This window comes from Aulostomus chinensis, chromosome 2 (assembly GCF_037954235.1).
Source record: "Aulostomus chinensis isolate RoL2024-O1b breed Wild chromosome 2, RoL_Achi_v1.0, whole genome shotgun sequence".
Lineage (NCBI taxonomy): Eukaryota > Metazoa > Chordata > Actinopteri > Syngnathiformes > Aulostomidae > Aulostomus > Aulostomus chinensis.
In genome coordinates, this window is record NC_141321.1 from 16113763 (window position 1) to 16139246 (window position 25484).

The following is a 25484-nucleotide window of genomic DNA, read 5'->3' on the forward strand; positions in this document are numbered from 1 at the left end:
TCCTCTATGATGTTTCACCCAAAAATGGAGAAATTTGTCTGACAACTGCTAAAAAATAGTTTGAATTAACTTTTACTCAATCTTCTAACGGTCAGAATTAACAGGATAAATGATCACAAGTAACGACGGTTTCCTGTTTTAAGAGTCGTATGGGCACCTGATTGGTTTGAAAAGCCTCGAAAATTGTGAACTCATCCTTCAATGCCGTTACAAACTTCATTCTGATGATACATATCTTTAGGAGAAGTACAAACATTTACTTTCCAACAAAACAGCGATACAGTTCAGCTTTGTTAAGCTAAAGTAAAAACACCACACAGAACACTCTGAAAGGAGCAACTGCAGCCCTTGACTCTTACTATCATAGAATATTACAATAATCTATCAGCTTTGATTAAAAATAATATCAACAAACAGATGACACTTTTATATAAATAAAATAGAAACATACTATAGGTCAGCAAAGCAAAAAAAGACAAAAAATTACAGACATTGAAAAACAGAAAAATTAAGACATGACGGGTTATTATCGTGCAGCAACTGAGACCATACACAAAGATATTTTTCAGGTAATATTTGCAACAAACTCATATTTTTGAACAAATTATCAGTTTTTAACATTGAATAGAACAATATTTAATTGTATAGTCCGCCAGCATTGTCCATGTTGGCCTTCAGACTCTAGCTTTCATTTCATCCACTTTGTTTGCAATGAAAGAAAGTAAAACATAAATATATGATTGTGTTCCTGCACCCTCCTCCTCCCCGTCAGGGCAGCACATACCTGATTAGGATTTTCACATTTTAATTCAAACCCTTCAATTAGCATAGTTTCTACATTCAATGAGTTTGTGGGTCATGTGACACTTCTGGGTTTATTGTATACCTGCAAAACAACGGGAAACATAGACCATTATTTCAGTGTTGTAAGCCAGCCGATAGCTTCTGTGCAGTAGCCTGAGAAAATTATGGCTGAATATGCAGGTTTTTTTGTTTGTTTGTTAAAAGCACTCCTGTACTCGCTTTTATAATATAAAAGAGATCTTGAAATTAGGGATGTCCCCGATGACCGGAAACCGGACCCGATCACATAATTTTCAAAGGATCGGGATCGGGTGAAAAAGATCCGGATCACTGATATCGGCGTATTAATAATGTTTGACATAATCTCTCATCCATGTTGTAAACATTGCACACGTGCAGAGAGTGAGCGGATAGATATACACACACTAGAGCTGGTTACATCAGCCCAACGCCACATACTCGTGTCACAGAGTAGACAATGAAACTTCGAGCACTGTGTATTGCTTTGAGTGGGCGTGCCTTCGTGCGACAGAAAGCGGTTTTGATAAAGTCTAAAATGTCTGCCGTTTGGAAGTATTTTAAACTTGAAACCGAAGGCAGTTCCACGGCCGAATGCAACATTTGAAAAACGGTTTCAATGCATTGCCAAAGTATCGGATCGGGACTGGATATCGGCAGATATTCAAAATGAAAGGACTCGGACTCGGAGGCAAAAAAGTGTGATCGGGACATCCCTACTTGAAATCATAACTGAAATATGGGCCTTTTTTCCTGCTGTATTTACAAACAAAACTTAGGTTCCCTCCCTGCCAATGACAGAGCTGTCAATCAATCTGTGAGTGATCGCTGCTTCCGCTCCTGCCTTAGAAAATGCTGGTGGTGGCGGGACGACACTCGTAAAACAACTGTTAGCACAGCACAGTCTGGAAAGATCTTTTCAGATTTAAGTACTGTCTGTATGGAGCGGTAGCATGATGGATGACACCAAAAGCTGCAACACAATTCCACACGTCAGTGACAAGGAACAAACCCCGAATTCAGTCATGAAGGAAACCTACAGGTTGACTGGCGACTGTAAAAACAGATAGAAAGCTCCAACAACTGTAGATTTATGTTCTACACATGTGCAGCTACTAATGTATGATCCTTCAGTGAAGTAAAAGTGCATCAGTAAGTCAGAATGAATGTGTATATAGACACATACTGTATATGTAAACATACACATATGTATATACATATATACATACACATGTATGTATATATACATACTGTATATGTATACATACACACATATATATACATAATACACATATACAGATATGTATATATAAACACATATACATACACATGTATGTATACATACTGTATATGTATACATACACATATATATACATACATAATACACATATATACAGATCTGTATATAGAAACACATATATACATACACACTATATATACATATATATGTATATATATATATACATATATATATATATACATATATATATATATACATATATATATATACATACATATATATATATATATATATACATACATATATATATATATATATATATATACATACATATATATATATATATATATATATATATATATATATATATATATATATATATATATATAGCGAGAGAGAGACAGAGAGTCTTTTTTTTACAATAACAACATTGGTAAGAATAGAAATCCATAAATGTTTCCACTGTACATTACTCAAAAAAACGGTGTTGAAATATCATTTATTATAAATAAGTACTTCTACATCATTATTCTTCTAAATGAGATGCAGCTGCGACACTCTAAAACACATTCCAATACCATATTTGCACAGGAACTTGTACAACTTTGGGACCACTACTCTATTTGTAATCATTGCCAAAGTTTTTCCTGTGCATAATTTGTAAAGTGAAAAAATTCCAGGGCAAATTACATTCCACCTTTGTAATCGGGGTCATATGAACCTGTCACAATTATTTCTGTAACATTTTGTCCTATAATAAATAGACATAAGCTCATACCTTTGCTGCTTTCAGTTTATAGCCCAGTGTGTTTACATGTGTTTGTTTACATGAGAATATTTTTTGTGATGTTTTTGTTTTATTCAGATTTTATTTGTTTAAAAAAATTTAATATTTTTAATAGTCTAATGTCTGACTCTTGATAATTAAAAGTTAATCATTCTTTTAAAGAGTTTACTTGCATTGTGATGATATCGTATGATCATTTTATGACCAAAAATACGCTTAAAATAATATTGTATTTGATCAATTCTAGGCATCTACTGTGCAACAGTGACTGTTATCGTACCAGGCCTAGCGTTGTAGTTTTTTTAACAATCTTTTTGTTTACTAAGCGCCTTTGTCCTGCCTCTTTCCTTGCCAAGAATCGCAGAAGCTGCACAGTTAATTCAGATAGATCACAGCCGTCATTTATGCCGTGCAAGTGAATGACGTGAGGCCCCCAGGTGGTACTAATCCCATGTGAATAGCACTGAAGTAATCAAACAGTGACACGATGATCGACACATGAACACCAATGAAAACCTGCAGTATGAATATGGTGTGTTCAAATACCTATAAGCTGTCATCAGTTCACTGTGAAACATTAAAGAAACTTCATGACTGTAGAGGTCAGAATATTAACTAATTAACCAATGAGTTTAGTTTGAATGGATAATTTGATGCAAACCTGCTCGGCATTCTGTCATTAAATGAGGAACTAATCTACAGATGACATGGGAGTGATGATGATGATGATGACAATGATCTGCTGGCTGCATGTGTGTCAATTTATTTTGATTCATAACTGCCATGTTTGGGTTTCTTGTATTCATAGGATTCCTCATGATATGGAATGAATATTAGACAATAAATAACAACCAACGTCATTTCCCCTCCATTACAAGTCATTCCCAGACATTCCTGTTAATTCCCACAGAACATTTCCCAGGAACACCATGTAGGACCACCCTGCAATTTGCTCAGAGAACAAAGTGCTTCATATATAAATATACATATAAATATAAATATAAATTTACAATTCAGAAACATAGAATGGCTGGAAACTGAGGGACTGAACTGACTTGAAATCAAGGTTTTGTGCTTCTTTTGCAACAAATATGGTGATATCGGATCAAAAACTGATGTTTTCCCCTACTCCGGGAGAGGAAAGGTACATTTGGGGGCGGAGAAGAGTTTTTTCAGAAAGAGGAGAAACACTCACAAAAATGTTTTTGCAACTTACAGCTCTACCAAGTAGGCATCATGTCGGGGAACCAAACCCGACCCAAATGCTTGGAGACCTCCCAGTGGATATCATCCAGCCCATAGCGATGATCTGGAACCAGAACCTCCTCCATGATGGATAACTGCGTCAGTCTGTCTCCACACATCTTGACAAACTCCACGAAAGCGCTGCAGGACACTTCACACTCTCCCAAGCCGATGGCTGACAGCTGCGTACAGCGCTGGGCCATGCGGATCAGCTCTTCATCCAGTGGCCGCAGCCCGTTGGCACAAACCACCAACTCTACAAGACGTGGGCAAGTGAGCCCAACACGGCCCAGCACATCTTTACTGACAGAGCGCCCGAAATATAGATGTGTCACCGGGATTTCATCACGGAAGAAGGGGCCGAACTCATCCTCATAGAGGAAGAAGTACATGACCAGATTGAATTTTGGGGAGTGGCGCACCATGGCGTCCCAGCTGCTCTTCTTGATGGTGTGAAACTGCTGGCCTGGATTCTCACTGACCACATCAATGCGAAGGTGCTCAAGGTGAACATGCTTCTCTGAGGAGAGGGCGATGAGGAGTTCATCACTCAGCAGATGGTAGTTGAGAGCCAGTTCTCTGAGACCATGGCACTGATCTGCCACACAGAGGATGCCTGAGATAGAACCGGAAGACACTTAGAGCAACAGAGGACACAGACCCATACAGCCTGTTAAACACCGGGCACTAATCAAGGATTATGACGTTTGACCCTTCTTGATGAAAACCTAGAATCAATCAAGCAAATAAGATCATCTGTGACCCATCACACATCCTGCATGGCGAGTATGACCTCCTCCCATCTGGCAGAAGGTTTAGAGTTCCTCACTGCAGACTGAACAGATATAAAAACTCATTTGTCCCTGCGTCAATTAAGCTGGTAAACAAGTTCAGATAAGACCAGAGTTCAGACTTCTTTTTTTTCCCTCCCTTCTTCTTAGCATTTATTTATTTATTTATTAAATTAATTAGGTGATATTTATTTTATCATGCACTTTTGCACACTTAGGCACCTTGTATGACATGGTTGTGCCATGGGGTACTGTTTGGTAAGAGATATATTTTTGTACTGGATGTATTTTTGTATTGGATGTATGTTTGTATTGTATGAGTGGTGTGGCCGCAGCATGGGTGTTGGCCCAAAACAAATTTCTCACTTCTGAGACAATAAAGTTAATCTTGAATCTTGAATCAAATGTTCTTTCCAATTCATGTCTTCATCATTCCTATTTATTTTTGTGTTTTTTTTACCATACGTTTTTATGGTGTGTCCAAGTACGAGTGCAATATGTATGTCCATGGGATATGTGCAATACGGCTGCATAATTCTGTTCTGATGGTGGATGTGATGTATTACTTGTTGTTTTATTGTATTTGTTTGTCTGTCAATGTTTGCTTTTGTTCGCATTCATGGCACAGCTTCGGAATCCAAGACAAATTCCCCCGAGAGGGACAATAAAGTATATCATATCCTATCGTATCCTATCGTATCCTATCATAGCCTATCGTATCCTATCATAGCCTATCGTATCCTATCGTAGCCTATCGTATCCTATCGTAGCCTATCGTATCCTATCATAGCCTATCGTATCCTATCGTAGCCTATCGTATCCTATCGTAGCCTATCATAGCCTATCGTATCCTATCATATCCTATCGTATCCTATCATAGCCTATCGTATCCTATCATAGCCTATCGTATCCTATCGTAGCCTATCGTATCCTATCATAGCCTATCGTATCCTATCGTATCCTATTGTATCCTATCGTAGCCTAACATATCCTAACGTTCCTATCGTATCCTATCGTAGCCTAACGTATCCTATCATAGCCTATCATATCCTATCATAGCCTAACGTATCCGATCGTAGCCTAGTCACTTCTGCCTAGGACACAGATCCTTCTTACGCTTTTACATTCCAATAAATTCAGTATTATATTTGGCAAAAGATATCAGTAAAAATGGCACCAAAGCTGGAGAGTGGCTAAAGAAAATTGTGGCACCAATATTTCCCAGTAAATGACAACATTGTTCTAAATCAACAGTCACCAACCTGTAAAGTTTTGATGTATCTAAACTACCGTAAATTCCGGACGATAGAGCGCACTGTTATATAAGCCGCAGATGCTTATTTTAGGGAAAAAAATCAACTTTGTTTGTGCTGCAGCTCTATTTCCATCTTTAACCGCCAGATTGATTGCCTTTAACTTGAAAGCTGCATCATAAGCATTCCTTCTTCTGCTCTCCATCTTGAGGGTGAGTACAAATGACTGAAAATATCGTGTGATGCTCTTTTTACACTGCATCGCGGCATGGACTGGACGCTCCAAGTACAGTACTTAGAGAAATTACCATAACATTTGGCTAGGAATTTCCCTAAGTACGGTACTTGGAGCTGCAATCAGGAACAATAGGGAATTACTGCCCGCTGCTGCTGCCCGCCACACCCCAGGGTGAAGGTAAAATCCTCGTATAAGACGCACCGGAGTATAAGCCGCGGGGCATGAAGCGTCAAAAAAAAGTCGCGGCTTACAGTCCAGAATTTACGGTAGGTATTTGCTGCACTGGGTCAAAGTCTCCTGTATGACGGCTGAACTCTAAAGCTTAACAATCAATCCATCAATCCAATCATTAACTGTTTGATTGTCAGTACCTGCAGGGGAAACATGGGGGCAACTGCTCATTTTAAGCAGTTTGAGTGTGTCGCTGTTATTGGCCACCAGGACTTTGAGGGAGGGGTCATCCACTGGTGTGTCATCGATCTTCAGTGAGGAAAGAGATTTGGAGTTCACGAAAACAACTGTCAGTGCTGAGATGAAATGAGACTGTTGAAAAGATGCCAAGACAAAAGAAAAACATTAGTCCTTTTCTGCAAGTGGACATGTTGGTCACATTTACCAAGATCGTCCAGTGTTCATATATAATTACATGAAACAAAACAGGGGCCTGGCCCACTGACCAAACCATCACTCAAGCCTGGCACTGGCAGTTTTTTTCAAGTTGACTTAGATTATCATTGTCTACAAGCAGCACACAACGGACCAGTTTCAACTATAAAGTCTGCCATAAAATATCTGTTAAAACAAGCTTTAGTGATCCATAAAGTTTATGCCCCTAAGGTTGTATAACAAAGAAAAAAATGTCTTCTATTATTTTTGTATCTTTAAATAACCGAATATCAAAATAGGCATCAGTCTGGTATTAATGGTGACACAAAACTAAATGATGTCAAACTTTAACAAGGAAACAAACCCAGATCTTAACGCGGCTTAAAAGTAGTACGTTACTAATATGTTCTCATAGCTTCGTTGCTAAATATATCCTCAACAAGAAAATATGAAAACGACCCCCCTGTGTTTGTGGTTTGTCAGTCAAGATTTACTGTCAAAGGGAAAAAGCGTCTGACAGCTAATAGAAATGTCACATGAATGTGGAATCAGGGTACCTTGGGCAGCTCCATGAAGCTGGGCCGAGCCGTGGAGATGAGTCCCAATGTTTTCAAGGAACAATTCACCAGCTGAGACAGGATGTCACATGCCGCTTCTGCAGATTCTCTGCTGCTGTCCACCTGCATGACATAGGCAGAGAGGAAAACGAATAAAATTATTAGAATAAACCACAGGAATTCAAGGTACCAGACTCTTCCTCTCCGCTCTCTCGCCATCAGTTCCTACCTTAAAGCTGACATATTGGAGGTGGTTGGCGTGGCGTTTGATGATCTGTTTGATGAGATCTGGGTGTGTGGCCTTCAGGTAGGAGCTGGCTGGCTGGTTCAACTCAAATTCAAAGCACCGCCACAGCTCTGGCATGTGGAAGGCCTGGTTCCAGTCACGGCACACCTGTGTTTACACCAACACAATCAAAACCTGGCTCCAAGTGGTCTAAAGAGTCTTCCAGTTGGCAAAACAGAAGATTTCCACGAAGGAGAAAACTTTGAGGATACAACATTCTCATCTAAAACAATATTACTAAAACATCTTGAAGACTTGAGGGTATGAGAGTATTTTTTTTTACCGGATTAACAACAGCTTAAATGAAAACCATTAAGGAGGAATTCCATATGTAGTGATTCATTACATAAAATCATCTAATATTACAATCTGTTCTGAAAATCACTCAAGTGTCTTTGTTTTCTGGCAACTGCATTAACATCAGTGCATCTGTTCAATTAGCCGAAACAGACGGACATTTACACTCAGCAACTGGATAACATCCCCCCTCCAAGTAATCCCTCGAACTAAAGCTGACAGATGTATTCACAATGCATGAAAATAACTGAATTTTCTTGCAAAAATCAAGCATGAAATGTAACAGGATCTGTCCCGAGGACCCGCCTACACAAGTGCTTCATTGCATGGGTGTTCCTGTCAGCTGAGAGAGTGAAAAGAAGCCAAGCTGAGGCAAAAGCATCATCACAAAGAAACTCCTTATGAAGAGATTTGTTCTGTTAACCGTGCAGCATTGAAGCAGTTGCCATGATATAAAATGGGTACATGACAACCTAGAAACAAGATGGAAAGCACAAGAAGCATCACAGCGTATCCTGAGGGAATTTTTGAAGATTTTTTTCTTTTTTAAACAAATCAATTTCTTTCACCTTTGATGAGCGTCACATGTATCTAATATGATTTTGAAGTGGGCTGCTGACAATATTTTGATTGTGTTTTTGATGTCTGTCAACTTTTTGTTAAATTCGCTCATGTGCCATCCCCCTGGAGCCAGACAAGAAGATAAGACAAACTTCTTTTCCCTGGGCTGCAGTCAGGAGCTGAGACCCACAATGACCAGCTAGCCGCTAATTAGCTTAGCTCCATTTCCACCCCTAAGCCTCCAAAACCTGGAGTTTCTCCTCTGCTTATTCTGGTTCAAATAAATCAGGTTGGGGATCTTGGCTCAGAAGTCCAGAGGTAATCCTCCTCATCCTCTCTTAGAAAGTCAGTCTTGGTTAGTAGAGGCAGTCGCTCCTCTAGTCGTCAACAACAATTTTGTTGAGACGCTGCCACAAATCGCTGCACTCTGCCAGAATATTAGTTCAGGGTATGTTTCTGATTTCAAAACTACAATATGTTGCTACTTTAAATTATTTTACAGTGAATTTCTTCACAATCCTAGTTAATGCACACAAGGGCAGGTTTGGAGAACAGAGTATTTATAGAGTTTTGACATCATTGTACTAAGCTAACAAGCAGTCAGCTGGTCTGTGGGTCTCAGCTCCCTTGTGCTGCACAGAAGAGCTTGTTAAGGTATCTATCTTCTTTCTAGGCTCTGGGGAAGATGGAAAAATAATGTTTTTCCCAAAAAGTTCATGCTTACAATCTTCAAATCATAAAATTATAAACTAAAAGGTCTGATACTGTGTGTAGATGAACATTTACAAACCAATGTGGTGAAAGTTGCTGCTGAGTCACAACAAGTGGTATTTCTGTCAAGATCTGTCAACAGGGAGTAGCACCTGATGCCTCGTTAGAACATGAGTACCTGAGAGGCATAAGCTCTATCCAGCAGAGGCAGGTACTGGAAGATGTGGAGCAGAATCTCCTGGGGCAGACACTCCCAGTGGACCCCCTCCTCTTCCTCCTCCTTCCAATCACTCTCCCGCCGCTGCTTGCGGGACCGTTTAAGAGACCCACCGCTGGTGCCACCTCCATCCTCCCGCTCACTCCCCTTGAGGCTTCGTTTCATCCTGGGTACACAGAGGAGGCGGTTGTAGAATACAAATGGATGGATGTATCGAGCAGGGAAGAAATCCTCGATTAGCATCACTGGACCTGGCACACTGGGCAGACTTCCTAATGCCTAAACTAAGATATGATAAGAGCCTAAATTGATGTCTTCAATCAATTATCTTGGCTGCCCCCCAAAAACTCAATATGATTTGGAGCTGAAAGCAGAAATTGTGGGCATACTTTATTGCCTTATCAAAACTCTTCCCAATTATTATTCTAACTTATTTGCCATTTCACCACTTCATGCTGCACATTAAATCATCTATTCCTTACATCAACCAGTGCTACCTGCCACCCAAGTATATCATCAACCCTTCTCATGATACATATTTCTAAACACAAACCTATGATCATGAAATTCAAAAATAGGGCTGTAAAACTAAGGCTTATTTTCATCATTTTGATTAATCTGACAATAATTTTTTCATCAATGAAATGTTTAGTCAATAAAAGGAAAAGCACATTTGTTGATTGCTCATCATATTTTCAAAGAAGCGAAACTGACTCATTCAAATGGCTTCTTTTGTTCACCCAACTTACCAAAACAAAAACATGCTCAATCTTTTCCATCACAAAGGACAAATAAAAGCAGCAAATTGTTGCAATGGAACCAGCAAAAGTTTAAACAAAGACTAAAAACTATCAACAATCAAAACAGCTCCCACCAACTTCTTTTTTGATGAAAAGAGTAATTGTTGCTGCTCAAAATCAAAAACCTAATCACAATCATTCACACTTTACTAAAGAGGCAATGAATAGGTACATACAAATATGATTTTTGAGTCCAGCAATTACAGGTTCATATGGGGAAAACGATTTATCATTCAGTTATAATTACTTCTCCTGAGAAAAGTTTATCGATGTCATTATGTAGGACAAATCCACCTCCTAAAGTATCTTTCAGTGGTGGTTTTGTCATTTAGCATATCTTTGTCAGATTTATTTTGCCATATATCTATTTTGTTTTGAGTTTGAAACATTAGATAGGTTTCATTTACTTGATTACTAAGAAAGACGCTTTCCTTTCATTTGTTTGTATTTTATTTCTACACTAAATATAACGTGAAATGCATAATTATCATAATGAAATTGCAAAGAGCATAATAGAGGATTTCAAAAAATGCCCCCTCAGCTAACATTTCAAACCTTACAACGATTCAGGAAGTATGCTGTCTGTTGTTACTGTTCAGCAGTGCTCTAAATAGTTCCCTTGGCAGATGCAGGCATTATGTCTTTCTCTCCAGTTCCGGTGTCACCTGATGCCACTTTACCTGAGAATGACGCTTTGTACGAGTAGGACACGCCCCCTTCGCTGTCACAACAAACAGCAGCACCTCACAAACTCAAAGTTAAATCAAACCCATCTGGAATTTACTTATTGGACATTTAAACACATTTTTTTTTACACCTACTCTGGCATTAGCGTGACGAACCGCAACACTTGTTTGCCTAAAACGCAACCAAGCTAAACCACCCGACATAACCGTTAGCTAACTTTGCTAAGCTACATTCGACTAAGCTAAATAATTCACGAGCAGGTTGTCGATATCGTGAAGTTAAAATGTAAAATTTCTGGGTTATATGTAGAGTTTTGCTTCTCAAAGGAGTTCAGCCGTCATCATCTTACCTTCTTTTCCCCTGGGTGTACTGTTTGTTAGAAAAGGCTATCAATCGCGTCAACCGGGACCGACACACGAAAACTGCGTTCGGGCTGGCCGACCGATCAAACACATTGGACCATAGGACAGCGCGATTTTTCGAGAGGTTGGTAACTATTGTCGAGAGATGTCTAAATGGAGATTTTCTTCTGCTTTCTTCTCCATTCGCCTGACCCAGATTCGTTAAACAACTCTGCTTCGGTAGTTTGCCTGTCAGCTAAAGATGGCGTTTGTTGCTGTGTCGAGTCTGCGGGTTGATCTCCCTGCCAGCCGCCAACCACCAGGAGGGGGAGCTCAGGTCACTGGAGTCTGTCACTACAAATATGCAGAATAATGCATGTTAATATTTGGTGACAGGTATGCTGAAACACACACATGCTGTCTGTCACTGTTATTTCTGGAAATTTGATTATTATTTGTTGTAAAGATGGCAATTATGGATCCATCTTCCCTCAATTAATAAAACATAATCTCATTACGTCACATTAATCTGACCCCACTCAGAGCACAATATGCAAAATAAATACTCAATATTCATGCAGAATAAATACTATAAAAACACAAAGTAGTTGTCGTACAAAATTAAGAACATCATGTCACTAGAAATTACTTTTTTTGGGGGGGATCTCTGATGACAACTTGATGTTCCTTTCACTCGAGAACCTGCATCATGAGTTATCAGATCAGCTCACACTGACAGTTTTCTCATCCGTTGAAGTTGGCCACGTATGAATGTCAAGGTTATCCTATGTCGTAGTGACAGTTGTGTTGACTGGGGTGTGATCAAGGCCTTACCTTTCCGTTCTACATTTGCCGCTGAGGCTCTTCAAGAGTGACACAGCACCTCCCTGGATTGCATCGTGTCCTTCACGTCAGTCAGCCTCGGGGAAGCTGGCATCAACAAGTGTCACACAGGCACACGGCCACCAGAGTGATCAATGGACTTATGACTCAAAGTGGCAGTAGCACAATGTGCAAATACTCCATCACAAGTAGATATCCTGTACTCAGGAAAGAGCCTGTACCACATCCAAACCCACAGCACAGTTGAATGTTTATAATACTAAGGCTTTCAGAAGCAGGCTTAATCACTCACGCATGCTTTTAAATAAAGGTGTGTTCTAGCAGACCTATCAGCTTTTCAAGGCAGATTAAAAACATTTCTGGAAATACCCTCTGCATGTTCGTCTGTACACTTGTGTTTACATGCAGAGGCAAGCTAGCATCCAGCCTCCATCTCAATGCCTTAATGAGACATGGTGTTGACATCCAGTCTGTCAACACATTCACAGTGTACTTAAATAAGCATTTGTGTATCATTTGATTGTAGTTCAGAGCTCTCCTTTGGCTTCCCTTTGTCATTAATCCACAACCAGGAGCTATGAGAAGAAGATACACTACACACAAACACAAAATGCAACTTCTGGCAGTGAAACAGACTCCAGAAGTTGATATACAGTTTCATGTTTATTAAAATGGGACGGATTTGTACACTCCATCCACATTGGCATTGATTTAGAAAGCAACAAACAGGTACAAATGCCATATATATACATACAAGTATACATATATTTATAAAATACAATAGCATTTCTTGCACACAACTGCACTGTTTAATTAGTGTAAGTGATGGTCAGAGGGCCTTTGAAGCAAACTACACCAGACAGAAAAGACACTGTGCGTTACATTGATATTCTGTGTCAAGAAAAGGTGATCAGACTTACAGTATCTACACGACTCTGATCTCCATGTCAGAAAGTAGCTGCAGACAGAAGAGCGTCAACAGCACACTGTGAAACCAAGAAACACAGACAACAGAGATGTGCTCGGGTTGGACGACCACTGAGGAGACAAGTGTGTCTGTTCTGGGTTTTTTTTGTTTCTCAATATCAAAACAATAGTCCAAGAAGATTTCAAAATATGACTTATTTTTCTCTTTAAAAACCAATTTGTATGAATATGTTGAACAGGATTCAGTTTTTTATGACTGCACAGTCATAATTTACAGCAGCATAAGATTTCTAGAACTGACAAGTGTTAAATATTGTGGAAGGTGGAAGAACAAATTGACTTGCAATCAAGAGTGTAGAATCAGGAAAAAAAATAGACAAATGTCAATTTTTTTCCCCCGATTCAGAGTAAAACAACCTGGAATAATACAACATAAGCCGCTGCGTTGTCTTTATTTTTCTGATCCGTTGGTCACACAAAGACATCATCAACTTCTTGTCACATCAGTTTAGGAGAAATGTTTTGTACTTTTATCTGACACAAAGTTGAAGACAAAACTGCCTTCTGAGATGAGTTGAGGGTTCATATACTCATAAAAAGTGGAAAACTAAAACTGGTATTTGAACATAGCATTTTCCAGTCCTGGAAAAGTTTTTGAAAAATAAAGCCAGACTGTTTTTGGAAAAGTGATGTAAATCTGCATCACAAGTCCCTGAATATCAACGTTTGTGTAATTCACTTTGACTGAGAGCAATCTCTTCTGGTTAAAACTGATTTACCTTTGTGTGTTTACGCTGGATCAAACCATGGAGCTCCTCACTGATTTTAATTAAAACAGACTAATTTTTTCCCGAGGGATTTATGTATTTGTATTCCTTTTATTTTTCAAGAGTAAAGACATTTCAGAGAATGTGTGGCCACAAAATTTGTCCTTGAAGGCATGGAAAAATTGTGGAAAAGTCATGGAAGTTGGAAAATGTTTAGTGGTTATTAGACGATGAGTGAAGTGATAGCCCATGAAGCTGAGCCCTCAGGTAGCTGATCCATCTCACGTAGCAGTTAAGTGTCAATTTAGTGAGAGCTTCAATTAAAAACCAGGTAAATAAGAGGTTAAGAGCAGTTCAGTGTTTGTTTTCGTGTTGTTTTAATAGTTTTCATGTCTGAGTCTTTCTGTAGAATCGGCTCTGCCATTTAATAAGTTATATTACTGCCATCTTGTGGATGTAGAGTAAAATGGGCATTGCAACCTGTGAAATGGCTCAAAAACATTAACTTGAAGCTGAGGTGGAACTTCAGTGTTTGGAAATGAACTTCTCCATCACCATATGTTGTCAAAGAGAAATTAAACAGGATCTATGACTGTGAGGAATCAAAGATCCACTCAATCTATTTAATTTTCTACTGTGAAGGTTGATTCATCATAATTTGATGATGCATCATATTTGTGAGATTTATGACTGAGCTGTAGAACTGATAGATGATCTTACAGAAACAGGTTTGAGAGTTCATCCCTGATATAGCTTGAGTATCGGTGAAGGCTAGCAAAGCAAAGCTTTCATGTATCATATGTTACATACATGTTGCTCCACAGTGAAACAGTTAGTCAGCACTTGAAATACTGTGAACAAACATCCGACGTTCTTCTGGCTGACAGGGAACAAAATCTCAGAGTAAAAGGCGAACGTTCTTAAGATGGAATTGTTTGCCGTAACGTTGCTGTGTGTAAGTCCTGGTGATATAATGAATATGTAGGAGGCGTGAGAGTGATACCGGTCATGCTTCAGAACACCGTCACTGTCTGTCCTGAAGTCCACGAGGCTACTCAACTTAAACAGTGCAAGCAAAGACAGTGACAGAGTCCACAGACAAGTACAGGAGTTACTCTGATTTGTTGTTTCAATGATTAAAGGCCGGAGAGTTCCTTAGCTAAAACCCAGACTGTAGTTTCGTTGCGACATAGGAATAAATAGCTTGCACTTGGGCCCAAACACAAACACGCAGCTTTCTTTGCGTTTCTCATGAACACAGTAGCAGATCAGACTGTAGCCATGGGTGTTTCTGTGCCTTCTCTCTTCACCGCAGACCTCAGCCTTCCTGAAACTCAGCACGAGCAGCTTTTATTTTGGCGCCTCGAGTCATAGATCACATCGAACGTTGGAGTCTCACGTATGGTTACTGCTATTAGTTAACTGTCTCTTTGTGGGAGAGTCTCTTACTCTCTGGGCGACACAGTGAGTGTGGACAGGCACTCCCCCTGGCAGACACACCACGTCAGGCTCACTGAAGGTGTTGTGGCACAGGCGGCATCCCTTTTTCTCCGACACAAGGATGGGCTTCTTCCGCTCTTTCAACTGGAGGAGAAAATTTGTACATCAGATCGTGTCAATGTTGTTGAACAATGATTAACCTTTCCTATGCAAATAGTATTTACATTTCAAATTACGTCATGTGTTTGTGTTAATTACTGTGTTTGAAGAGCCACTGAGTCGAGCAATGATAGTAAATGACGAAAATAATACAAGAAACTGGGTGCCCCGCTATCACATGGCAGGAAGAATGAATGTTACATACAGTTTCATAAATACATATCAATCTTTCCCTTATTCAACTGATTTGTTTAGGAAACTTGTTATACTTCTGTTTTAAAATTTGACAAAGGAAAAAACTGAATTCAGAATTTTACCCCGCAAGATTATCTGACAATGCATTGGCCATTAACATTTCATTCTTCCTGAAATCTACCAGGAATTTTGTCAGTTTTTCTTCCGCCGACTCACTTTTGAGACATGCTTGATCATTTTACGTTTTCAAGTTACATAATGAAACACAAATTGTTGGTTAGCTCTCACACAAATAGATTTTGAAGAAAAAAGGCTTGTTGAGTCTCAGCTGATGGCTGCAGCTCCCAATGAACCATCGCTTACTTTACTACCTAATTACTAACAGGACTTCAGCAGTGCAGCAAGGCATGAACACTGATGTTATGATGCTGTGAACTAGGGCTGCAACGATTAGTCGACGTTGTCGACAAAAATCGATAATAGAAATAGTCGACGATGAATTCCATTGTCGACTATTGTCGCCAGACGCATTTTTCCAACATAGTGAGGCTTCCCACTTGATTATAATCTCTGCCGAGAGTCACGCATGCGCAGTAGCGTCTCTGTCTCTGAGCGGTAACATACAGAAATGGTGGCGTAAACATCAGGTACGCGCACCAAAACTTCTAAAGTTTGGGAGCATTTTAGCCTGGATACGGCGAATGAAAAGACTACTTGGAAAGTTTGCAAAGCAGACCGTGCGTGTCATGGCGGTACCTCGGAGATGCAGGAACATTTGAAGAGAAAGCACGTTGGGCAGTTGAAGGAAACGGAGTCTGACTCACCTCGGTGAGATTCAAGTGACATTTAAGCCAGTACGGTTTTTATGACATACATTGTACATTTTAGAAGCGTATTTTCACTATAAAAAAAAGTTTACTTGATTTTGATTTATTTGCCTGTCCCTAAAAAAATGGACAGATTTATTTATTTATGGATTTATGTCTCCACTGACTGAGCACTGGTTTTAGACAGGACATTTTTATTTAATTTTTGTACGAATCCGCTGTTTGTTCAATGAAAGATGTATTTTTCCTTGTACCCATCTTTCTTGTGTTTATTATCATTTGCCACATAATTAACTCAACGTCATGCTAAATTTAAGAAAAAATTAATAATTTTACGATTAGTCGATTCATCATTTCAATAGTCGGTGACTAGTCGACTATTAAAATAGTCGTTAGTTGCAGCTCTACTGTGAACATTTGCTTTTCTATGGTATCAAAAACCTGCACATGTGCATCTTTCTCTCCCGGATGCGTTTGATGTTTTTTTTTAATTAAAAAATTGAAATTCCATTACAATGAAGTTTATAAGTGACACCAAGATATTTTCTGAGACAATCAGACTGTCTGAATGAGATTTCTGGCTGTCACGTGTCACTCACCCTGTCATGCAGCAGTTGAAGGTTCTCAGAGTGCGCTAGCCCCAGAGCCACCTGGGAGGTGCGGCAGGCGTGCATACTGGCCCTGATGGCTCGACCCAGGAAGGGCCGCAACAGCTGCAGCGACCAGCTCTCTGGCAGAATTTGCAGCACATGGACTGCATCAAACACCTCGCCATGCCGATTCAGGAGGTCCACTGCTGCCATCTCCAGATCTCCACCGCCACCACCTGCTGCCTGGAGTGCGCCGGGTGGATTTCCGTCTAGATACACCCCCAAGAGAAGGTGAAATAGCTGCTGACGGTAAGCAGAATTCCGGCAAGAAGAGGCCCATAAACAGAAGGCCTCGGCAGATGGGAAGTCTCTGAGCTTGTGCACCAATATGTGGAGCGCTTTATCGTGCTCCTCCAGTTTTCCATGTAGCGTTGCACGTTCTAGCAGCAGTTGTTCACAGTTTTCCATCTTACCTGAAGACAACATATAAAACAATGAATTCTGAGGTCATTTTCAAGAACAAAGTCAGAGTCTTCACACATCCTCCTCACCTAAAACAAACTGTACACGGTATAGGTCTGACTCCCTGAGCAGAGCCTGGAGCCTCTCTCTCGCTCTACTCAGCTGCTCTTCGTTGGTTGGGGACTCTGACAGCAATGACAAGACCCTCTCCAGGTACAACACAACCAGGTGTGTGTGGAACTTCTCCTTCTGCAGTGACACAGAGGTCAGGGTTCAAGCAGAAGACATCTCAATTAGAGCAATTCAGAATCTAGCCTATGGTGCATTGGGTGAGAGCGAGGTCGAAGCTGGGGTTTTGGTTGGTTGTTTTTAAATGGTGGTCTAAAGTTACATAGAGTTAGAGATATACACATATAAATGCACACACGCTTTACAAAACAAATACTAAACTGAAACCAAACAGGGGAACATGTCATGGAGAGGAGGTTGAGGGAATCAGTGTGAATGTCCCGCTACGAACCAGCCCTGAACAGCCTGGGTGAAAGAGTATCATCAACTGCATCTAGGGCCCACAGGATCACCCTGCCACAGTAACCACCATCAAGAGGAGAAGAATCTCTCTGCTTGCTGTACCTGCATCCGTCTCTCCAGCACCAGATGTTCCAAGTACAGAAGCAGCCCCTTGCTACACTTTCCCAGGTAAGTGACGATGTCATCAGTGTTCAGTTCACTCTGATCTTTACAGACGGGCCTCTTAGTGAAGATATGGACACCTATCTATGAATAAAAGGAAAGTCTGGGTTACTATCATAGCTCGAACATACAAAGCATACAGGAATTTCATCATCATCATCTGTTTTACAGCAGCGGAATAATTCTACAAGAGTGCGTTAGAGAGCCCATTGAAGAAGGAACTGAGTAAATCGCATTTGAGCACAAAACTAGTAGGGTGAGAGTGACTAAGCAGGAGACCTACAGTGGGATCCTTCCGCAAGGCCCAGTCTGCATACTTCCACACCAGGTCCAGATTGGAGCAGGAGCAGAGAAAATCCACAATGTACTCGAAGAGATCAGATCTGGTTGAGTCCTGCAGGTCCCCATCAACTACACGAGTCCACATCTGACAGGGGAAGCGAAAGAGGACCATGTTAACATCCAAAACATCATATTAGTGCTCTGGGACAGTTTAGGTGGACATACCTGAAGAGCTGTTGAATCCTGACCGTTATAATGGTAGAGCAAGCCAAGTGCAAAATACCTGGGAGGAAAAACACAACAACAAACAAATTAAACTGCATATCTCCCTGATGAAATTGTTTTCATTTAGGCGCCACATCCACTTATCCCTCTTTCTAGATCGGGCAGACCACATACATGCATGACAGTAGTATTGTGTAGTTCTGAGGAGTAGCTGCTGATAGAAGCAGTAAAATACAGGATGCTGACACATTCAAATCTGTTCATTTGAGTGTTAGAGAAAAAAATATGTATACACACTTGTGATATTTCTCCAGCCAGGGAACACTGTCTGCTAGCAAGCAGAAGTTTTCTGACACTAGTAGGTCCAGGAGGCTATCGTGATCCAGTTCAGCGTACAGCTTTAACAGTGCTGTGTCCACATCCTCTCTGCAGCCATTTGCTACCTCTGTGCTTCGTACCTGCAAGAACAGACAAACGTGTCAATGGTGCATGTGCGCCATTTAACAACAGTCCACCACATTACTTAAAGGCAAACACCAGCTGCGCTCTACTTCACCTCTCCCAAATAAGTGATAAGAAATTTCTTGCAACGCAACACTTTGTCCTGGTCTCCTTGTGCCAGGTGGTTGAGATCAGCAAACTGGTGGAGAGGAGGGTGGCAGCGGGTGAATGAGGAGGAAGCGGGCAGCAGCAATGGGTAGAGAGAGATCAGCTCTCGTACATCCAGCTGACCCTTCCTGAAAAGAGCATCGGAAAACCTTTCATGAGTTCTGCAACATGGAACTGAGTTCCAGGGGGCAAACTGCCACATGTCTGAGCGTGTATAGAACACCACACAGAGGGGAACATCTTAACTCTGAACTGAGAACAAAAAACAAATCATATCATTGTTATTAAATCATCAGAAGCATCGACAAAGTCATTGGTGAAAAGTAAGTACTTTTGCTATCAAGTCTCTTGATTTCATTTGTGCCTGCTTTCCCCTTTTAGCCGACACACAACATTATGAAATTTAGAAAGAAACACTTACAGATAGGTCATAAAGTTCAGTCCTCCACCAGTGAAAAAGGTCAAAATGAGCTACTGCGCTAATAGAAAAAGCTCATTATGAACTCAGATTAAGAGAGAGAATCCATGAAAAGAAAACTAAATCCCCAACTATTTTGTTGATCAATGAATAGTTTCAGTGGGGTTTTTTTTGGCGCAAACCAGTGAAGCACTTTTCCAGATTCTTAAATACAAACATTTTCTGCTTCTTTCTTTCATTGATAACAGAAAAAGACGAGTAATCTGCTGATTAACTGATGATGAAAGCAAGTTAGTTGCCTTAATTAGGTGGATATTATGACATAAAATGAACGGGTAACATTAGTTAAAGAGAATCCTTAGACTTGTACAGTATGCAGTGCAAGTTATACCAGGCCAAACAAATTCATTCAATTAAAATAAACAGCACCAACAATAAAATCAGCCGCTCAACTGAAGCTGGGCCACGTTCTCTGACCCTTACCTGAAGTGTTCTTTTGCTTCCAGAAACTGAAGTTGGCCAAACTGAATGAAACCTGCCTGCTGGAGGATTCTTTTGTGCAAAATCTGAAGGTGCAGAAAGTAAATATGAATCAGACATTTGTACTCCCGCCGCTTTATCACTGTCTGGCTTGAGAATCAGAATCAGAATTAGAGACACACAAACACACACACACAGACACACACACACACCTGTATATATATTCAAAATAAACAGAGTTCATTACCTGGAACTTGTCTTTGGGGATATTTCTTTGTGCTCCCTCGGTGAGGATGAGTGCCTCTTCCACCCTGTGACTGGCTAGTAAGTCCTGGATCTGCTTCTCCAAGGGCAAGGGTACCAGAACATACACAGCTTTAGTGGAGGCCAGAATGACCTTCCCTGAAACACACAAGACTCACAGGTCAGGACTCAATACTCTCTAACAGCACTACAGCACTAACCCTAACACTATAGTTGATTTTAATTCACTTGTAGGATTCCTTCAAACAACATTGTGGAAAAACACAAGCTCAGAACTCGCTGCAACATCTGCACTGAGCCAGAGACCTTTCAATCTGATATAAAGACAAATGCGTACAGTCTTTAACAACCTCGGCTGAGGGGCAGTATTGTCAGGGCTTTTCCTTAAATTTTTCCTTCAAAAGTCAGTTTTCAGAGGCTCCCCAACTGACCTACCAAACCCCAACAACAAAATAGTATGTAATGTCAGAGTCTTTGAGACACCTGCTCAACTGGATTGTAGCAACTTCTTAAGAACAGTTGGTGGACGGCCGGTGTTCCACTTTAAAAGTTCAGGAAGTGTACGCATGACTGTTATGATACAGGAGTATGGAAATATGAAAAGAAAAAGAAGACTGCAGTTGCATTTTTGACAGCAAAAACATTCTTCATTCAGTTCGTCTATCTGAACTTCTCGACAATGATGAGGGATGGGGCACTCCTCTCCACTGATGAATGAATAGATCGGACGAACATTAATTTAAGAACGTGTGGAATGTGGGATACCTTCAAAATCTTGTAGAATGTGCCCGTCCCTGAATGAAAGGGTCTGTTTGAGCTGCTGGTCAAGCATGCTGTGGATGGTGATGAAGCTCTCATCCAAAGCCACCACATATGGGAAGCAAACAGCGGCACCAATCACGCTCTCTGACCAGTTGACCGGAGCTCGTTGAGATGCCCCTTCTGCATTGGCAAACATTCCTGTTGATTTTTAAAACAAATGCACATTAGGGCTACGTTTTATTTTGAAACAAACTTAAAATATTAATAGGAATTTCCTGTATTGCTGATATAATTGTCGAGTCATGTGAACTTGGGGTCTATCAGGCATGTTTCTTGTCAAAAACAGAATACTGTGATAGCTAATAATAGCTATAAATAAATGTCCCAGAATAACCAGACAGGGTTTCTTCAAATTTCAACACTCAAGCTTGCACTGACCCATACAAGACAGCAATGTTTTAAAGACAAAATCAAAAAAGAATTAGCTGCAAGTCTGTTGTTGTTGCTGCATTATACGAGAAACATCAATCAAATATTCATTTAATTCAGAATTGCATTTAAGAGATTTGAAGGCCAAAACGGTACAGATGAAAAAAATTTTTTTAAAACTTTTTAACTACCCACACAAACCCTACATGAAAAACTAAATTACAGCCTTGTGGTTGTTTACCTCCATATGTGAGAAACTGTCATAATTATAGTGTATATTCATATCATAGGAGTTATGGCCACAATTGTGTTCATCTTTGAGCGCCACCAAATATTTGTGAATCATCTAAAAAAATTCTAAAACATAATTCTTCTGGCAGTTGCAGAGGCCCAAAAATCAGGATGTGCAAAAAAAACAAAAAAAAAAACCAACCGAAGTTGTGTAAAATAAGAAAATGCACGATTATATCCTGTCATGTGCTGCATCTTTCATGCACGTCATTGTGTTGACTTTTTATCCAGTTAAATTAGTAAATCAACATTTTTGTATCATCTTACCAAGACCTCCAGGTGCAGCCAAAAGGAATTCCTCCCTGCCGATCCTCTTTACGATCGGCCTCCTCTCCTCACTGTTGTAGGGGAAGAGGTCTTGGGAGGCCCCTGTGTTGTAGTTCAGGATCATGTATTGTGTAGCGAGGGCCAGGCACAAGAAGTAACCGTCCAGACTGATGGCACAAGGCTGCTCAGGCGTGGTCACCTCTTTCACCAGCTGCACTCTGTCTTTATACACCATGTAAATCTGCACTGTCCGACGCTTGGAGGACAGAACGCCTATTTCCACACAAAAGGGATCTCCGTTCACAGGGTTCTCATTAATGCAGAATGCTGTCACACCTCTAATCTTAGCTCCACCTCCAGCTGCTGAGGGGACAGTTTCCAATGTCACCATATCAACTAGACACACGATTGCATCACAAAGCACTATCAGACGCTCTAAAGCAGAGGCAGCCCGCAGCTCAGCAACAGGTTTCTTGAGGCCCAGGTATTTGTGCAGAAGCTTCTGGGCTGAGTAACTCAGTTTCCCTTTGGAGGACGTGACCTCATCCAGCAGGAAGTGGTGGATGAAGCAGTCGTTGGTTCCCACATACAAGTGCTTTCCACAGCATTCTATACATTCGATGTTGATGCGAGCCTTGTCACCCATGAGGAGGTCTCGCTCCACAGCGGGGATGAGCTCAAAGGCCTTCACACTCATCTCAGCCAAGGCATCTACACTAGATGAGACAAAACAATTAAGCATTAACAATATGCAAGCAAAACATCCTGGTAATGTATTATTAATATAATGAAAATATCCCTTTTCATTGACTGGATATATTTAGGTATGGGTATGTCCAACATTTGCAGAATCTATTTTACTTTAAGACCCTTTGAATAATTTCAAGCATGGTTCTGTGTTGCTTAAAAAAACTGCAGTGGTTGTTCCCAGCCTGTTGCATGTACTTTCATCTTACCTAAAATGCAGGAATATATGTATAGTAAATCTTTAATTGTTTCTATTATTTAATCTAATTAAAACTACCTGTTTCTCCTCATTTAAGATCGAACATCCTGGACTTTAGTACAAATCCCAACCAGAGGAGAAAATCTGCAGTCACCACCAATTACCAGTGCCCTTTGGAGGTTTAAATTACACTTATGTCCAGTCAACAGGTAACAAGATTTAGAGTGCATCTCGTACTAAGCTCCAGCGTAATTTTAGCTGCATATTAGATCAATTTGTCACCAGTGTCTATCTTTGTGTTGCAACTTCATTCCTTTCACAAGGAGTCACTCATCGACCAAGTTACCAATTCACGTGTAACGCCTTTAAATGTGTAACTCCCTTCCAAACAGAATATTTGAGTTTAAAGATAAACTGAGGTTTATCTCCAGAAACTGAGCAACAACATTAGCTACGTGTGCTAAGTTAACGCTAGCTAGTTTATTTGGCATATCCATAAAGGCCAACGACAAAACGAAAAGCAAAATTGACAGGTTAAAGCTGTCTGAGTGTACAACTATTTGTCAGCACTAACGTGGAATAAGCTTGGGAACAGGTCATAATTAACCTAGTCTTTAAGTGATTGTGGTTGAACCAGCTAGCTAAGCTAACGTTAGCGCATATAGAATGAATGCAGCCAAAGCTAGCATGCTAATTAGGGCTTAACTACATTTTCAACGTGAGTGACAAGAGTGGATTTTTGATAACATACCCATACACCATTTAGTCCAGCATTACCACGCTCACCGGGTGTCATTCTGAAGAAAACCCCTCATTTTCTTCCAGGTTCCCCTCCCTGGAGATGTTTCTTTGCGCACTCACCCTCCCTAGTTTTCCTGGAGCTGTTGGCTCTAGTCAGCAAGCATAACGTTACTTACCGCCGCAGACAGCGCTCAGGACAGCAGGCCGGACCACCACCAACAGACGAGCCCTACAACTCCAACACCAATGGCCACATCAAATACCAATATACCTTAAAACAGCCATTGTGCTCGGGGAGGCGGCACACCGACAGGTGACATGAACAACTTAAACGATGGGTCTTCCTTGTCCAACACCGCCCATATGTATTGAACTGCTGCTGGATGCAGGTGATCCAGGGGTGCGTTCAAGACTGGTACGTAAATGTTGCTAAATACCCTCCGGACCGGCTGTGTGTGAGCGTTTGGCAGGTTTTTAATTTTGTATTTATTGATTGGTCACGTTTTGATCCAATGAAACTCTTAAAAAAACCCAATTTATTTTTATTTATTCATCTGCTGGCGTTTCGGTACAAAAATCATGTCATCGTTTCAGTAGCGTCAATATTATTAGTGATGTAAAGAAATAGACTCTTAAATCGCACTTTTGAACTTTTTTTCTCTGTGGTGATGGGAGATGCCGGCAGTGCCTTTAATTGTGTCAATGTAGAAACACTCAAATAAAGTAGTACTCTTATATAATTAAATTCTCTAATCAAAAAGATACTGAAGTAAAAGTAGAGAAGTATTTGACAATGAGTTTACTTTAGTTTTAAAAGTACATATTCAGTGTGATGTATTTATATTCCAGTGCTTGGGAGTCATTGATCTCTTGAACCACTGACCTCTAACAGTGTGTTCCTGTTATGCTGGTCTGAATACGTCCTTTACTGAAGTTGGTAAGTTACAAATTTGAAAATACATCATCTTCATCTGTTTTTTTTGTCAGAACAAAATCTTTCTCTACAAAGTCACTAGGACCTGAGGGGTTCGGATACATTTTGTGGAGTAAAAAGTAGTCTGATGCCTTTGAAAAGGCAAGTACAAAGTTCCCTAAAATATAGTTACTCAAAGAAAGTATAGATACTTAGTGTACTTAAGTACAGTTCTTGAGTTAACACCTTGGGGCAAAGAGGTAATGTAAAAAGAACATGTAAAGGAACCAAGGCTGGTATAGAAGATACATCCATCCTTCCACTTATCCTGTTAAGGGTCATGGGGGGCTGGAGCCTATCCCAGCGGCTACAGGTGAGAGGCGGGGTTCACCCTGGACAGGTCACCAGTCCATCACAGGACCAACACATACAGACAGACAACCATTCACACTCACAGTCACACCTACAGTCAATTTAGAGTATCAATCAGCCTCGTCCCCTCTTGATGTCTTTGG

General features: G+C 40.4%; 2 protein-coding genes across 4 annotated transcripts; both read right to left on the minus strand.

The window, feature by feature from the left end:
• Positions 1–2455: 2455 nt before the first annotated feature.
• On the minus strand, positions 2456–11757 carry LOC147269202 (F-box/LRR-repeat protein 3-like). Its single transcript, XM_086180891.1, has 6 exons — positions 11448–11757; positions 9573–9777; positions 7769–7933; positions 7540–7662; positions 6748–6919; positions 2456–4710 (listed from the first exon to the last, which is right to left on the minus strand). Exons 2-6 carry the CDS (start codon positions 9774–9776, stop codon positions 4070–4072), a joined length of 1305 nt encoding a protein of 434 aa, XP_086037017.1. The 5' UTR covers position 9777; positions 11448–11757; the 3' UTR covers positions 2456–4069.
• A 1175-nt stretch (positions 11758–12932) lies between these two features.
• tgfbrap1 (transforming growth factor, beta receptor associated protein 1) lies at positions 12933–24474 on the minus strand. Of its 3 annotated transcripts, none has more exons than XM_086180919.1 (13): positions 24233–24474; positions 22370–23080; positions 21386–21580; positions 20604–20758; positions 20360–20442; positions 19406–19586; positions 19147–19307; positions 18850–18907; positions 18626–18769; positions 18283–18426; positions 17739–17898; positions 17197–17660; positions 12933–15560 (listed from the first exon to the last, which is right to left on the minus strand). In XM_086180919.1, exons 2-13 carry the CDS (start codon positions 23064–23066, stop codon positions 15372–15374), a joined length of 2631 nt encoding a protein of 876 aa, XP_086037045.1. In that variant the 5' UTR covers positions 23067–23080; positions 24233–24474; the 3' UTR covers positions 12933–15371. The 3 variants fall into 3 exon arrangements, with proteins under 3 accessions (XP_086037045.1, XP_086037037.1, XP_086037028.1); XM_086180911.1 differs by having other exon boundaries at positions 22370–23085; XM_086180902.1 differs by lacking the exon at positions 24233–24474 and adding an exon at positions 24067–24196 and having other exon boundaries at positions 22370–23085.
• Between the last annotated feature and the right edge of the window lie 1010 nt (positions 24475–25484).

Coding starts and splice junctions, on each gene's coding strand:
- LOC147269202 (XM_086180891.1), bottom strand. CDS start 9,776: ATGAAACGAAGCCTCAAGGGGAGTGAGCGGGAGGATGGAGGTGGCACC. Junction 7,934..9,572: donor ATAGAGCTTATGCCTCTCAG/GTACTCATGTTC, acceptor GTGTAAACACAG/GTGTGCCGTGACTGGAACCA. Junction 4,711..6,747: donor CCCCCATGTTTCCCCTGCAG/GTACTGACAATC, acceptor GTTCTATCTCAG/GCATCCTCTGTGTGGCAGAT.
- tgfbrap1 (XM_086180902.1), bottom strand. Junction 18,770..18,849: donor AGGATTCAACAGCTCTTCAG/GTATGTCCACCT, acceptor TTCCCCTGTCAG/ATGTGGACTCGTGTAGTTGA. Junction 18,427..18,625: donor CCTTGCGGAAGGATCCCACT/GTAGGTCTCCTG, acceptor TTTTATTCATAG/ATAGGTGTCCATATCTTCAC.